Genomic DNA, 17,778 nt, shown 5'->3' on the forward strand with positions numbered 1-17,778 from the left:
CTGCTCCATGTGTGTGCAATTCAGTGTACTACCACAAACATCCCGATGCAATCCCACCACCAAAAGACATCCTCTATCTTGATTTTGAACAAATTCATAAATTCAAATCTTCATACTGAATAATAATAGCTTTGGTAAAAAAATCTTTTAGCGTAATGGGAAAAGCAGGCAGTTCTGATTTTATCAGGTATTTTCGCAGTTAATTTCCTGTTTTTGTTTGTTTTGTTAGGGGGCTATACTCAGTGATGCTTAGGGATGAGGTGGTGCTGGGGTGCTAGTTATGTATGGAGTGCTGGGGCTAGAACCCAGGTCAGCTACGTGCAAGGCAGGAGCTCTTCCTGCTGTACAAAAGCTCTGGCCTGTCTTCCAGTCCTCTTCTTAGTCATCAGAAATCTGTACGGATTGCTGACAGATTCTAAAACAAATAGATGCTACCATTTTTTTTTGCTAAAAAAATTAGATGCTACCATTTGGTCTGCTCTTCGTACGATTTGTTCATCCAAGCCTCTTTTGTGTTTCAATTATGTTCTTTCAGTTTCTGAGTTGGCTAGAATTAAGCAAAGTATAATATTAATACATATATGTGAATATACAAGTATTACTAATTTTCATATAATATTTGGTGTAAGATGCACTAGAATTTTTTATTTGGCTGTGCTCAGAGGTTACTCCTGGATTTCTATTCAGTACTTACTCCTGGCAGTACTTAGGAGACCATATGGGATGCTGAGGATCAAATTCAGGGTGGCCACATGCAAGGCAAACTCCTTACCCATTGAACTATCTCTGCCCACTAAAATTGAATTTTTTGGTCGTTTAATTTTTGAGATATAATCGCATGAAACAGTTATGTGGTTTCAGTTGTACACGATAGTAATTTGTGGGCCTGGAGAGATACTGTAGTGTGCAGGTGTTTGTCTTGTGTGAGGTCAACCAGAATTGATTATCCATCATACCATATGGTCCCCCTAGCTCACCGAAAGTGATTACTGATACAGACACAGGAATAAGCTCTGAGCACTGTTAAGTTGTGGCCATAGAACCAAATCAAACCAATATAATGGTTTGAAATGTGTATACATTATGAAAATATTGTCACAATAGTCTAGTAAACATCCATTATCGTGTATCATTACCAATTCCCCCACCCCCTTATGATGAGAGCTTTACATATCCACTCTTATTGCCCAGGGACATAGCTCAAAGGACTGGAACACATGCTTTGCCTGATGGAGGTCCATGTTCAAATACTACCAGGAGCAGCCTCGGAGCATTAAACCCTGAAACCCACAAGCACTATCAGATATGACCCCAAATCAAATCAAAACAAACAACTCTTTAAGGTTTGAGACTTGGATCAAGTGGTAAAAATACATGTAAATAGGCGGGATCTTGAAATTGAACTTGACCCTGCTTGATTGGGAGAATCACTGCTAGATGTGGCCCCCATAGCAGTAGTAAATGACCTGCAACAACACTTTCTTTTTTTTTTTTTAATATAATTTCTTTATTTAAGCACCATGATTACAGACATGTTTGTAGTTGGGTTTCAGTTATAAATAAGAACACCCCCCTCCACCAGTGCCCCCCATCTTCCTCCTCCCCCACTCCCTGTCTGTATTTGAGACAGGCATATTACTTTTCTCACTCACTACCATTGTCATGATGTTGTTAGTGTAATTATTTCTCTAACTGCCACTCTTGTGGTAAGCTTCATACCGAGGGCTGGTCCTTCCAGTCCTCATCTTCATTATCTCTGGGTGTTACTACAATAATGTCTTTTGTTTTTCTTAAATCCATAAATGAGTGAGACTATTCTGTGTCTATCTCCTTCTGAAACAACACCTTCTTAAACCTTTCAAATAAATTGTACATACAGTATCATCGACTATGAAAATTCATCTTTACATGATATTCCAGAACTTGGGGATTTTATAACTATTGTATCTTTTGATTTCTCTTCAACCATTTCAGCTATGCCTTTCTTGCTCTTTGCCTCAGATGTAAATTTAAATAGGGGGCCGGAGAAATAGCACAGAGATAGGGCATTTACACATGTGGCCAACCCCAAAAGGACCTAGTTCGGATTCAATTCCTGGCATCCCATTTGGTCCCCTGAGCCTGCCAGGAGCAATTTATGAGTAAAGAGCCAGGGAGTACCCTCTGAGCACCACCGAGTGTGACCCAACCTCCCCCCTCCCCCAATTGTTTGAAGGCCAAAGCAATAATACAGTGGGTAGAGTGCACTTGTCTAGCATGTGGCCATCTGTGTTTGAACCCTGACACCCCATATGTTTCCTCAAGCCCCACTAGGAGTTAACCCTGAGCACAAAGCTTAGAAGAAAACCCTAAGCACTGCTGGTTGTAGACACAAAAATAAAAAGATTTGATAATTAGGACTAGTATTAGATAAGTGCCCCCGTCCATAATCCCTTATCCAGTGTTTCACTCCTCTTTTATGCTCTGGGTTTGGGGACCTTACTGGCAGTGTTCAGTAGTTAGTCCTGGCTCTGAGCTTAGGAAATCACTGCTGATGGTGCTCGGGGGACCTTACGGGATGCTGGAAATGAAGCCTTGGTCACCTGAGCAAGGCAAGCAATTTACCTCTGTACTGTCTCTCAGGCCTGTCTAGTGTTTCACTGTGTACGTTTGTTTTTGTTTGTTTGTTTGTTTTAATTATTTTTTGGTTTTTGGTCACACCCAGCAGCGCTCAGGGGTTTCTCCTGGCTCTACACTCAGAATTTGCTCCTGGCAGGCTTGGGGGACCATATGGGATGCTGGGATTTGAACCACCATCCTTCTACATGCAAGGCAAATGCCCCACCTTTATGCTATCTCTTCGGGCCCTCACTGTGTAGGTTTTGTCAGCTTTTTAAATCAGTTTCAATCTAAAATTTTAGATACAGTAAAATTGTGAGGTGTTATTTATAAACTGAGTACAGAATTTTTTATAAATTAACATTTTCATAATTAATATTACTAATCTCTTACTATACTTTATAAATTAAACTTCAATTGGCCAATATGTTTAAGTAAAAGCATTATATATACATAGATATATCTATAGCAATGTTCAGTACTCTCCCTTATAAACAAAAGAATAGAAGCTAGAAATAGGATATTTGAAAACAGATGGCCTGAGTTGAATCCCAGCTCTACTAGATACTACTTCTGTGACATAAAGGAGTCATTTAATTTTTTTTTAAAGATTGCTTTATCAGGTAAAAAAGGGGAACCAACAGCCCTCCCCCAAAAAATGCTATGGCTAGAGGAAGATTAGTTAATATGGGTGATATGATTAGAGCAGTGCCAGACACAAAGTTCTAAATGAATGGTAATCATTAATAGTGACATTATTTTTCCTTAGTTTGATTTCAAAAGCTGTCACCTGCATAATGATAACAATTTCTACAACAATACTGTTAATTAAATATAAGGTGATTGAGGTCCTGAATGATCTGATCCCTGACATTAGTTACTTTTCTTTAATTGTTGGGTCATTTTGTCATCCCTTATTCCATTTTTCACATTGTCTTTAGATGAATGCCTTTTTAAAAATTAAGTCTGGCGGGGCTGGAGAGATAGCATAGCAGTAGGGCGTTTGCTTTGTACACAGCCGATTCAGGATGCATGGTGGTTCGAATCCCAGCATCCTATATGATCTCCCATGCCTGCTAGGATCGATTTCTGAGCACAGAGCCAGGAGTAAGCTCTTAGCACCACCAGGTATGACCCAAAAACAAAAATAAAAAATTAAATCTGGATATGTTTTAAATGTAAAATAAAGATCATTTTAATAGTATGTTCACCACCAAATAGTCTAGACATATTTGCATATCATAACAAGACCCAAAGTTTACTTGTCCCTGCCTATGTATTTTTTCCAATTTTGCCTCTTTCCCTAAGTTCACATATATTCCTACCATGGCCCAGCACACTTTTGCTGCATCACTCTGCTGACTATATTCCCACAAATACCTCAAAGCTCTTCAGTATGCTGTTTTCTTTAGTTTCAGTTTGCTAAACCCAGGTGATTCTGCTTAGTGTCTAAAATAATGTTAATGTGCTTTTTACCTTTGTGTTGAAATATGAAATCAAGGATTATCTTTTTTACTGTGTCCCTAGAACTTTTTGAATGAACAGGCATATCTAGTAATCATTCCATTTATACTCATTGAATATCTTTATTTCATCTTCGTTTTTTTCGTTTTGTTTTCTTTTGGTTTTGGGCCATACCCGGTGATGTTCAGTGGTTACTCCTGGCTATGCGCTCAGAAATCGCTCCTTGCTTGCGGGACCATATGGGATGCTGGGGGATCGAACCGCAGTCCACCCTAGGTTAGTGTGTGCAAGGCAGACACCCTACTGCTTGCGCCACAGCTCTGGCCCCATTTCATCTTTGTTTTGGAGAAACGTAATGGTTTGGGGCCCTAGAGAGCAAGAGATAGGGCATTTGCCTTGCATGCGGCCAACACAGGACAGACCCTGGTTAGATTCCTGGCATCCACTATGGTTCCTCGAGCCTGCCAGGAGCAACTTTTGAGTACAGAGCCAGAAGTAACCCCTAAGCGCCATCAGGTATGACCCAAAAACAACCAAAAAAAGAACCAAACAAACATAGAAAAAGTAATGGTTCATAGAAATTATAAAAGAGAAACCATGCTTTTGGGAAAGTGTTGTAAACCTCATTTTAAAAGCCTTATATTTAAGTACCAGTAGCGAATGCCCAGCTGCCAAGACACTGAGGCTTTCCTAAATAATTGCAGGAATTGTTCTTCAGTCTCTCTAGGTTGCCAGCAGAAGAGTCCTGGAGTTTAAAAGATCAAGAACTCAACAAAGCAATGTGTAGTAGTCATCTACATGGATTTATTTGATGAAGATGAGAATATTAATGGTTCCTATAATGTGGTTTCTGCAATTCTTTTTTTAATAGGTTCATTATTATGAAGATGGTAATGTTCAACTAGTGAGTCATAAAGATATACAAGATTCTCTAACAGTGTCTGTAAGTAATTCTAAAATAAAATTTGAACAATCATATTACTATAAAACCAGAAAAGTACTGAAAAAATGAAGTAATATTTTTGTTTGGATTAAGGTATGTTCATATGGGTTAAAGATATAAGCAGTTGGAAACCAGAACCATTTTTTTTTTTTTTTGGTTTGCCGTGAACTTAATCCTGCAGTGCTCTGAGGCTACTCCCAGTTCTGTGTTAGGGGGTTGCTCTCAGCAATGCTGGGCAACTATGGTTGAACCAAAGTGTCCAGTCTGCAAAGTATGCAATCATCCACCCAGCCCAGAACTTTTTTACACTGGAAAGATACTGAGATTAAATTCACAGACCATTGTCAAGAGTTAGAACTACCACTATTATCTAAAAGCTTAGACCCACTAGCATTCCGTATTTCATTTCCCAATTCCATTTCTCAGTCTTTTCCCCCAAACTCCTTCAGTCCTAGGAAACCATTAGTTTTTTCTAACTAGTTTTTTTTACTCTGGACATTTCATATGAATGAATCCTAAATATGTGATCTTCTGTGACTGTCTTTTATTTAGCATAATATCTTCACAAGGATCCTTGCTGGTACATACATATCAATGATTTATTCCTTTTTATTGCCAAATGGTATGTTGCATACTATATTTATTCGTTCATTAGTTGATGGACACTTTTGTTTTGTTTTGTTTTTCGGGCCACACCCGTTTGATGTTCAGGAGTTACTCCTGGCTAAGCGCTCAGAAATTGCCCCTGGCTTGGGGGGACCATGTGGGACACCGGGGGATCGAACCGTGATCTTTCCTTGGCTAGTGCTTGCAAGGCGGACACCTTACCTCTAGCACCACCTCACCGGCCCCGATGGTCAATTTTTTTGGTTTGGTTTGTTGCTGTTGTAAACTTTTAATTTGTGTGTGTGGATATTGTTATAATTTCTCTTTAGTTTCTACCTAGGAGTGAAATTGCAAGGTTATATTGGACTTCTGTAGTTAATTTTTTGAAGAACTGGCAGGCTATTCAAAGTGACTACTTACCATTTTACATTTGTACAAGTAATCTGTGACATTTTTAATTTTGTCTTATCATTTCATAAAACTTATTTTTAAGAGTAGCCATGCTAGTTAGTATGGAGTGACAACCTGTTATAATATTCTATTTGTTTGTTTTTGGGCCACACCCAGTGATGCTTAGGGGTTATTCCTGGCTATGCACTCAGAAATCTCTCCTGACTCCAGGGATCATATGGGATGCCAATGATCAAACCCACGTCTGTCCTGGGTCATCTGTGTGTAAGGCAAGCGCCCTACCACTGTGTTAATTGCTCCGGGCCCTACCCCCCATTATGATTTTTTTTTTTTTTTTTTTGGTTTTTGGGCCACACCCGGTGACGCTCAGGGGTTACTCCTGGCTATGCGCTCAGAAGTCGCTCCTGGCTTGGGGGACCATATGGGACGCCGGGGGATCGAACCGCGGTCCGTCTCCTAGGCTAGCGCAGGTAAGGCAGGCACCTTACCTCGAGCGCCACCGCCCGGCCCCCCCCATTATGATTTTTAATTTATATTTTTTCTGGTAACTAATGAAATTGATCAAATTTTCTATATTAGTCATTTGTCTCATTGTGAAAAGACATAGTGTATGAATCCCTTGCTTATCTTTATTTAGTATTGAATTAAAATTGTTTATATATTTGGATACATATACTGTATCAGATAAATGATTTGTCAGTATTTTATCCCATTCTGTATTTTACTGTCTTGGCAATATCATTTGAAAACTCATTTTCAATATTATTTGAAGAATCAATTTTATGTAGTACAGTTTCTTTTTTTCTTTCGTTACTTGTGCTTTTCTATATTATATATTCAGAAAGATAGTACAGGGGTTAAGGCTTTTAGCTTGAATTTAGTCGACCATGATTCAATTACTTCTAGAACCCCATTTAGTTGCCTATGTTCTGTCAAGAGTGATAAACTCAGAGCTAGGAGTAAATCTCTGCTCTGGATATGGCTCAGAAACCAAAAAGGGGCGTGGAATGGAGGAATATTTTCTAAAGCAAAGTATGGAAATTTACACCTCGTCTCATAGATTTTTGTAGCTTTAACTCAAACATGTCTCTGATTCCTGTACCCAAATCAAAAATCCTCCTTCCTCCATCAATCCAGATTAATGTTTTTTTTTTTTTTAAAAAATCCTTTAAAGAAAATGCACCCCATAGTTGATCCTAATACATTTGTTTCCAGGTAAGTGTAAGCAGTTATTGGAAAAAGTAGCAAGTACATTTGTGAAAATGATTGTATTTCCAGTGAAAATCATTAATACAGTAGCAGAAGGTTTAGTAAGCTTATCGTTCTGTTAATTTGGTATGTTCCTATAGGGATGACAGTATCAAATGAAGTTGTCCAAAAATTCAAAAGCAATGTTACTTTTAATACAACTTTTAGGGGCTTGTACAAAGCTACCATCTATAAGAAAGAAGATACAGGGGAGGGTAGCCGCATTTATTCCATAAAACCTTGGTGATATCAGCTCTAGACCACCACACCTTACATTTGGTCAGATTTGTGTCCCCAAGTTGAATTTTATAAGGGTGATGCAGTAGGGCCATCGAGAAACGGTGATTCTGGGTGATGGAGGCAGCAAGTGTGGTTTCAGCAGGGCTGGGTCTGGGTCTTTTCTTGCCTGAGATGGCCAGCTTTCTGCTGTGTGTCACTGTACCCATGATCTTTCACAGCTCAGTTTATATCTAGTTCAAGAAAAGAGTGAATCTATAGATCTGGCATGGTTCCAACATAACAACTACATTTGTGGGTGTGATACAGCTCCAAATTAATATGTAAAGTTTTTTTGAAGTTCAGCTTTTACATTCAAGAAATAATTAAATTTGGCTTTATTTCCCTAAAGATTTTGTCATCCATTCCTGTTATACATGCCACTATTTCTTCATGGGATTCCCCTCCAGGCATATTGATAATATTAAAGCAATTATATTTTCTCATAAACATTTGTGTTCTACACTTAGAAACATGCTTGCATCCAAACATCAACTGCTAATCTATACAGAATTAGCGTGGAATATTTAAAAAAAGTTCCATGGGGGTGGTGGTGGCTGGAATGATAGTACAGTGGGTTGGTGTTTGCCTTGCACTTGTCTGTCCCAAGTTCCATCCCTGGCATCCCATTTGGTACCCTGAGCATGTCCAGGAGTAATCCTGAGCACAGACCAGGATTAACTCCTGAGTACCACTGGGTGTGGCAAAAACAAAACAAAACAAAAAAAAAAAAAAAACCAAAGCTCCATGCTTGAGTTACTCTTGACTCTGCCCTCAGGAATCACTTCTTGCAGTGCTCAGAGGACCATCTGGGATGCTAGGGAAGACCTGGGTTAGCTACATGCAAAGCAGGCACCTTAACCACAGTATTAATTGCTCCAGCTCTTAAATAATTATTAGTACACTGATGGTGCACTTCAATTTGTGTTAATTATGCTACATCCAAGATCCAAGTGTGAGCCATGGTGATTTACACTATTTTGTGATGAGGTTTTTTTTTTAATGCACTTTTTACTTTACTTAGGGATTCTATTGTTACTGTTTTTGGAGAAAGGAAAAAAATGGAACTGTTAAATACATTTCTATACATTTATATTTCTATAAGTAATGTATTTTAAAAAGCTATTTTTTAGCACTGTCTTATACAACTCTAGGTTTCCATTTAACTTTTACTAAATATGAAACTCATTTAGCATAAAAATCCTTATTCTAGAATGTTAAAATTAATATTTTTCCAGGAATGTTTAAATAGTAGAATAAATTAACTTTAAAGTATAAACATACTCCTTTTTCCTAATTGGTAGATTTTTTTGATGCATAATTAGAATGGTAAATATATTTTAATAAATTTGTAACAATTTTTTTCCCTTGATCCACACTCCTTGTACTTAGTTTGGGTTTACTTATGGCTCTGGATTCCAGGACCCCTCCTGGCAAGATTTGAAGGAATTATTTCAGGTGTCTGGGATCAAACCCGAGTTAGTTGTTTGGAAATAAGCATCTTATCAGCTGTATTTCCTTTCCATCCCCCAAAAAGTTACTTTTTAATTTAAGTATTTGATTGTGGGACCAGGTGCTAACTTCTCTCCAATAAAAATAACTGGTAAATAAATAAAGATGTTAAGTATTTTTTGTTTTGTTTTGTTTTGTTTTGTTTTTGTTTTTGGGTCACACCTGGCAGTGCTCAGGGGTTATTCCTGGCTCCAGGCTCAGAAATTGCTCCTGGCAGGCACAGGGGACCATATGGGGCGCCGGGATTCGAACCGATGACCTCCTGCATGAAAGGCAAACGCCTTACCTCCATGCTATCTCTCCGGCCCCAGATGTTAAGTATTTTAATCAAATTTTTAATCAGTGTATGTTATTAAGATTGTACTTTTCATTAACCATAAATAAACTGAGGCCAGGCTCACTTTGTAAATTTTTGAAATATTATTTGCTAGTTCTTCTGCCCATAGAATAATTTATCTTACAGTAGCTTCTCTTTGCTGTAATTTCCATTATTTATTAAACCAACAAATTATTTTGACATACCTGTTTGAAGATAATATATAGCTTTAAGTAATAATTTTATTTAGCTCTTGATTATATTTTTTACTCAGAATGAAGTGCAAACAGCGAAAGAATTTATAAAGATTGTAGAAGCTGCAGAAAATGAATATCAGGTATGATTTTTCAAAGTATTTTATAGCCTGTACCATTATTTCTCAAAGTGGATGATACTGCCACCCCACATCACCGTGGAGTAGGGAAAGGGGATTGCTGGAATGAATGATCTGGGGAGCAGCAGTGCATTTGGGGGTTGCCTTCTGTTTTTTGTTTAAAAAAGGTAGAGTTCCAGGTAGAGTTCCAGGGTAATATATGAGTAATTTTTTTTAATTTTTCTGAAAAGGAAGGTGTCAGTAGGCCAAATAAATTTAAGAATAATGGCATTGAACATTAATCTCAGTCATAAACCATAATATTTTACTGTTAAATAAATGTGTGTGTATATAGACTTTTGGAGTTCTTTATGTATACTTATTAGATGTGTGAACTTGTAAAATGGTCAAAACTCAATTTTACAGGCTGGAGCTGAGTACAATCGGTAGGACACTTTACCTTGCATGCTGCCAATCTGAGTTCAATCCTTGGCACCCAGACGATTCTCCAAGCCCAACAAAGTGATTCCTAAGCACAAAACTTGGAGTAAGACTTGAATACCGCAGGATGACCCACCAAAAAAAACTCCTTTTAGCCAACTGTTTCTAATTATTGGCTAGTAGTTATTTTGCTTCTGATTGCAAATATTAATTCAAATAGTCATAAAACATTTGGATTATGATCCTAGACCATATTAAACTACACTTTAAAAATATATATGAATTCTTGGAGAAATATTTTATAAAATATTTCTGAATTAAATTGTTAAGTACAAAAAAAATCATACAAATAGCAAATCCTATTTACCACTTTCAGTTCATTACATTTAATTCAAAATTACTATAAGCTCTGTTTTAGCTGCTTTTAAGAGCTTTTAAATAAAGCCTTTTTGGTAGATTTTTGGTGTTTGTTTGTTTTTCGGTTTTTTGTTTTGGTTTTGTTGGTAGTTTTGACTCTTTCAAAGCAATGAAATTGCTTCCATAAATAAGGTATTTTCAAAAGCATATGTTTTATCAATTGTTTTTATTTGCTTTAAAATTTTAACTGCTGTTTTTTATAGACTGCCATCAGTGAGAATTACCAGACCATGTCGGACACTACGTTCAAAGCCTTACGTCGACAGTTGCCAGTAACACGCACCAAGATTGATTGGAACAAGATTCTTAGCTACAAGATTGGCAAAGAGATGCAGAATGCATAAGAGGAACATTGCATGACCAGATCATTTTATTGTTTTTGCGTTTAAAAAAAAATCATTGCAAAAGTATTCAGAACTGTCAAGCTACCCAGTCAGATGGGCTGTTGCCATTTTAAAAAATCACTGTAATTAGTTTGGTTAGAGCACAAAGCTTAGCTAATCAACCTTTTTTTTCTCATTTTTTTTGTTCAGAAAATTGAAATAATTTTACTTTAAATATATTTTACTTTCTTTTATGCTTTTCTTACAATGAAAAGATGATTTCTCTAGTTTAATGTTTAAAGTTTTGAAGTATTTCCAAAACATTTTACTTACTGTAACCCTAAAATTACTTCTTTTGGTTTATGAAGTGGGCAACTTTTGATACTTGCTCGGCTTTTTTTTTCATGGACTTGATAATGGACATTGTACTTCTAGGTGGTTGATGGATTTAGCCATATATGCTGCTAAAGAAATTGTCTACCTTTTCCCCCACACACACACACCTCTTTTATTCATGTAGGATTGAGATTAGAGGGAAAGCATTTTATATCAATTATGTTTAAGCCTTTCAGGAAGGTTATTTAGCTAGCTTAGTGTTTAACTAAACTTTTTTTTTTTAAACAAGACCAAGGTCTAATGCTATTTTTGGTTCTGAAATTAAATGAAATACTTATTTCAGAAATGCATTAATGCTTTTTTTTTCTCTTGTGACAGTTGCGCAAATTAGCTTGGATTCCATATGTCCCTGAGTTATTTTTATCATAAAGCCACAAATGTATTATAACAAGGCAAATTGTAATATATATAATCCTGAACTCATGACCATGTCTCGGTTTATTTTTTTTCTTGAATTAAAAAATACTGAAATGAAATTCAATGTGACATTAAAATGAAAATTTTCCTATTTACTTGAGTAGAAAATCACTAACCAAGTGACTCATATACTATTTTACAATTACTTTCTTTGAATGCTGTGATTCTTAATTGGTTGTTAGTGAAAAGAAGTTGGGAGTATGTATGATGTATGGTTTTAGTCAAAAAAATTTCCATCTTCTGATACATTATAAGCATGTCTGTAATATTTTTCAAAAATACATTTTCTGAAGCTACAGGAATTTCAAGCCTGTGATGAATGTTAGTATTTACTATAGGGAGTTGGGCGTGGATTTGTGGTTTCATTCAATTGAGTATTGCTTATTATACTCCAGTGGGATCTTTTCCTCACAAACTCTTATAGATGTCTGGGCCTGGAAATGTGTTTTTTTAAAACACCACTTTTATTATGCATAATAAAATAATTCATTAGCTTGGATTGTATAGGTTTTTAAAAATTCTCAATGAAAGCATATTTATTTTTTTATTAATCATAGGACTTTGAAAGAAAGCATTGAGGATACAATAGGAAATTATGAAATTTTTGGTTAAATTGTCTTCTCTAGTTTTAAAACACGTTTTGCTGTATTGGGGTTCTGGGATGAAAATGAACTAGCAGTGTTTACTGTTTTCCTTTTAAAAAAACATTTTCAAATGTCTAATGATTTTCAACTAAACTAACTTAGTTGTATCTGGCAGGTTATTATGGTTTTATAGCCCCTGAAGGTCAGTCATATTGGCTCTTTTAGTGGCCTAGAATTCTTTCAATGTACATCAGTTGTTTGTTTTTGTTGTTTGTTTTGTTTTCTTTTGTTTTGTTTTTTGTTTTTGGGCCACACCCTGTGACACTCAGGGGTTACTCCTGGCTATGCGCTCAGAAGTTGCTCCTGGCTTCTTGGGGGACCATATGGGGCGCCGGGGGATCGAACCGCGGTCCGTCCTAGGCTAGCGCAGGCAAGGCAGGCACCTTACCTCCAGCGCCACCGCCCGGCCCCCACATCAGTTGTTTTTAAGGTAGTATGCATACAAAGCTAATAATTATCAAAAGAACTCAGAACTCAGTTTTAAGTAATAGCTGTACAATATGGTCTCTTCTACGGTAACGTTTTATTAAAGTGGGAGAACAGACCCAATGTATGCTAGAGTTCAGAGATGTAATTTTTAATTTTATTAGGCATCATACGCACTACAGTGTTGTAGAGGCTCGGACAGAATGCTGTTGAAAACAAGGGGGACTCTTGGATTAATCTGGTTGAGAGAATGCTCTCAGCCTTCGTTGGTAGCAGTAGGCTGATGTGCTGTAGAGTTGGATAGTCCTGGATACAGATTAAAAAGTAAGGGCAACAAGATTTTTCAACAATGGTTTGAAGTGTGAAATAAAGAAAAATGTTGACATTTGGATATTGAGAAATTGGCCTGAGATAAGGAGATAGCTCAGGGAGGGGGCATGAGACCACTTCCATTCTCCCTGACCGTTACTTAGTTACCCAAGCTCTCACCTATATTAAAAAATACTCGGAGATTTAGATGAGGCACCAGTCAGTTTGATTTTAGATTTCAAGAAGAAAAGGTCATGTGATAGTTAGGTTCTAGAAACGGGAGAATTCTGTAAATAGGAAATAGTTTGATAGTATGGCATAATACAGAAACTGCTTTAGATTAGTGATAATTTAAAATGAAACCACTGAATTTTTACACTCTTAGCCATGTTAAGCTGCTTGAAAGAATGCAGGCATGGAATAAATGAAATTGAATTTAACTGACTACACCAAAACAGAGGGAGGGGATAAAGTTACAATGCTAATTTGGAACTTAAATGAAGTAAGAAAATTGAGGACATGAAAGGTGGATGAGAGAATAGTAAAACTGGCACAAATAGTATAGTTATTGTTGATATTCAAAATTGAGGTACTAAAAGGAATTAACCTAGAAATGTACAGAGTTGCTTGTTATATTGACCTTAAAATTGAGATCTGGAGGAGTTAATTGCTAATACATACCCAAAGAAGGAATGATGATATAGAAGAACAGGCAGAATTTCAAGTGACTGAAACCTGAGGTTTTCTGAATATTGAAATCTATAGAAGCAAATATTCTATGGGAGAGGAACTCAGTGGTACAGAAAATGTGAGCATGTGAGGCCCTTGATTCAATTCCTGACACTGCACTTATTTTCAACTGGAATTTCTTTTTATAGTAATATTGGTAATCAGTTCCTTATATATGCTACAGACCTAACAAAAGGCTTTTTTAATTTGGGGTTTTGAAACTAAAATGAGTTTAGTACTTAGAAGGGTGACTTGGATGTTTTTTCTCATTACTAGTATTTTTGAGAGAGAAAATTCTTGGCAAAATAATTAAGCATCCTCTTATTCTGTAGCCTTTAAATGGCCTTTTCTGTGTTTAAGTTTTTATTTGTCATGGATCACAGATGTAACTTCAGTATTTAGCTTCATACTTCCATGTTTGTAGAATTCTCTTCATTTCACCACCAAAGTTCCACTGCCATTTGATCGCCAGATAAAATTGTTCTTTACTTTTAATAATCACACCAGAAACATTGTAATAATGAAAAGTCCTTTGAAAGATCTTCCATATTATTAATCTGTGTCAGTGGGTATAAAATATAAAAGCATTGTTTTGCCATGGTATTTGCACTGTTAGAAAACATCTATGTCAGGGCCATTCAAAACCCCAAGATAGCACAGCAGTAGGGCGTTTACCTTGCACTCAGCAGATTGGGACCAACCAGTATGATTTCAGGCATCACATTTGGTCCGTGAGCCTGCCAGGAATAACCCCTGAGCTCTGCCAGGTGTTGCCCCCAAAAAACAAAACCTCATCAAGAGAGGCTTAGAAACGATTTAATTGAGGGAGAGGCAAAGCAAAGAGGCCAGGAGCCTTAAACTTAAAGCCAGCGTCCTAAGCCAATAGAGAGAGGAGAGAGGGCCAAGGTTGGAACCAAGCAAGGAGTCAGATAGGAAAAAGACCAGACAAAGGGAAACAGTAGCTGAAATAGCAAAGAATCCAGGAACCAGTTTCTCCAGCACTTCAGCAACAGCCATCCAGCAGGAGCAATCCTGGCAGTGGGGCCCCTGGCACATTTGCCCTGGGCTTCATAAAACCCCTTGGCCAACTGCCCTCTAGCAGCAGCAGTTACAAGGGGGCAGGCTGGAGAGATGGCACAGTGGCAGGGCGTTTGCCTTGCACGCAGTCGATCGGGGCAGATGGTTCAAATTCCGGCATTCCATATGGTACCCCCGTGCCTGCCAGCAGCGATTTCTGAGCGCAGAGCCAGGAATAACCTGCCGAATGTAAACCCCCCCCCCCCACACACACACACACAAATAAAAAGAAACTAGGGGCAGGTGGTTGTCTGGTAATTGACAGCTTCATTCTTAAAGGAATAATAGCCCACTTACGGTTGACCAAAGGCCATAAGAGTCTGTTTCTAATTTATACATCACCTGAAGGATGTATTTCTGTATGGCCCAACTCAATCCTGCAACTCCTGGCTGGAGTTCGGGTTCTGCATGCTGAAGCCTCAAATTCAATCCCTGAAGACTTGCCAAATGGCTCCTGAGTACCACCTCATGTGCCCTCTCCTTGAAAAAACAAATCCGAAAGACCATAGTCACAATGTAGTAACTATTCATGATAAGTGCTGTTTGGGACCTTGAAATCAAAAAGTTATTTCTGTGTCTTGTTGGGGAAAAAGGAACAATTTTTAAACTTCCTTTGTGTAGTAGTAATCTTCAAACTTAATGTTTTGAATATGTCAAAGATGTTTGCTACAAAGCTTCTTTGTAGACTTGGTCATTGTACTAGCATTGGAGAGAATGCAAAATATTCATCAATAAAAATTGAAATAACATGAGCTGGGGCCAGAGTGATAGCACAAGGTAGAGCATTTGCCTTGCACAACCCAGTGGACAACCCAGGACGGACCCAGGTTCTATCCCTGGCATCACATATGATCCCCCAAGCCTGCCAGGAGTGATTTCTGAGCACAGAGTAAACCCTGAATGTCGCTGGGTGAGGCCCAAAACCCAATAAATATATAAACAAAATGAAATAAGCTGGGAAGTAGCACATGCCTAGCATGCACAGGCCCCAACTTCCATCTGTCTCTAGCATCACATGGCCTGAGCACAATAAGTGTAGTCTATATAGTCCTGGAATGCAGAGCTATAAGTAATTCCTTAGCACTACCCCATAAACAGCAAAAATTGATGTCAAGTCACGGAGGTTAAACACTTCTAATGATTATTGTAGGCATTTTGGAGTCAGGAAAATAGAGAACTCAAAGAAATCCACAAAGGTGATGGTGCTTTTTCTTCATAAAGGTCCTATTTTTAAGGCATTCTGGGCTAGTGATAAGGTGACTTGCTAGTTCTAAGAGTTGGCATCAGTACCTGAGCACAACTTAGTCCTTTCTAAGAAGATGAGTTGGGCCCTGGATGATACATATCAACTACTTTTATTTTGAGGGGGTTTATGCCTGGTTATGCTCAGGCTCTGCACTCAAGGATCACTCCTGATGAGCTTGGTGGACAATATCAGATGCTGGGGATCAAACTTAGGCCTGCTGTGTGTTACTCAAACACCTTGTCCACTACCATTTAATGGTCCCATGTGAAATACTTTAAGGCCATTTGAAAAATGAACTTCAGGCTTTATTTAAATTAGCATATCATCTAAGTAAACTGGAAAAGATGTTTAAACTATATGGGGACATTTTTTTCCCCAGATACATTCATAGAAATCCTGCATCTCAATGAAGCCTCTAGGGGTAATTGGGCCACACTAGCAAAGAGGCAATTTCAGCTCTGCTTGGAGGGTTGGGATTGTGCCTAGTCTAGTTTAAGGGACCATTGGTGTCAGATCACTTTTAGCTTTACCTCTTCGTGCTATTTTATGCTGATTTTTAAAATCAGTTTTGGTTTGAACATAAATTTTGACCTGCAATACACTAGAAGGCCCCTCTATTTCCTTTTAAAAACGGCTGGGGGATGGAGTGCTTGCCTTGCACATGGCTAATATAGGTTCAATCCTCAGCACCCCATATGGTCCCCTGAGCCTGCCAGGAGTGATCCCTGAGTAGAGCCAGGAATAAACTGAGCATCACCAGGTGTGACTCACCCGCACTTCTCCAAAATAAAAAAAAAACATACTTTGCTGTGCTGAGGAGATGATGCTATCATGAGGTTGAGCATGTGGTTTGCATTCACAGGCCTTAGCACCACTGATTCCCTGCTGACTTCTGAGCATGACTGGGTGTGGCCATGTTGACTCCTGGCTCTACCAGTGAGTCCCTGCCCTTCCTCAAAAGAGGTGTACATACAATTCATTTTTATAAAGATAAAATTTGGAGGGCCAGAAAATACAGTGGGTAGGGCTCTTCCTTGCACAGCTAACCCAGATTCAATCCCAGCAACCTATATGGTCCATTGAGCCCCACTGGAGTGATTCTTGGGTGTAAGCCTTGAACACTGCTGAGAGTGGACCAAAATAAATGAATAAATAAGAAATTTAAAAAAATAGAAAAAAGGAAATGATTTGCAGTGTTTAGTTTAAAAATGGCTTCAGGTATGTGGGATATAAAGAAATAAAACTATATAAAAGTAGCCAACTTTGGGGCTGGAGAAATAATAGCACAGCAGTAGAGCGTTTGCCTTGCAAACAGCTGTAGCAAGACCAACGGTGGTTCGAATCTCAGCATCCCATATGGTCCCCGGAGCCTGCCAGGAGCGATTTCTGAACGCAGAACCAGGAGTAATCCCTAAGCGCTGCCCCCAGATATGATACACACACACCCCCAATAGCCAAGTTGGTATTTTTCCGAAGGTCACATTTTAGGAAAAGTTGTAAAATTTGAAACTCAAAACAAATATTCAAGGAATTTTCTTAACTGAGAATATACCCTTAAAAGTTGTTGACTGAAGAACAAAACATCTCTTAACCTCTTTAAGTTTTACTTGAACAGTTAACTTTCTACCTGAACATAAGGATTTCTTTTTCCTCTCTGATTTCCAAA

The 17,778-nt window shown here is 37.9% G+C and overlaps 1 protein-coding gene across 2 annotated transcripts in view; it reads left to right on the plus strand.

Annotated features, from left to right (window-relative positions):
* Positions 1 to 11,772, plus strand: part of CAPZA2 (capping actin protein of muscle Z-line subunit alpha 2) — a 468,908-nt gene extending 457,136 nt beyond the window's left edge. For both annotated transcript variants that reach the window (XM_049771041.1, XM_049771040.1), the window contains 3 exons: positions 4,934 to 5,005; positions 9,649 to 9,711; positions 10,749 to 11,772. In XM_049771041.1, the coding sequence (XP_049626998.1) occupies positions 4,934 to 5,005; positions 9,649 to 9,711; positions 10,749 to 10,889 (276 nt within the window). In that variant the 3' untranslated portion in view covers positions 10,890 to 11,772. The remainder of the gene's footprint in view (positions 1 to 4,933; positions 5,006 to 9,648; positions 9,712 to 10,748) is intronic.
* Positions 11,773 to 17,778: the final 6,006 nt, after the last annotated feature.

This window comes from Suncus etruscus, chromosome 1 (assembly GCF_024139225.1).
Source record: "Suncus etruscus isolate mSunEtr1 chromosome 1, mSunEtr1.pri.cur, whole genome shotgun sequence".
NCBI classification, from domain to species: Eukaryota; Metazoa; Chordata; class Mammalia; order Eulipotyphla; family Soricidae; genus Suncus; species Suncus etruscus.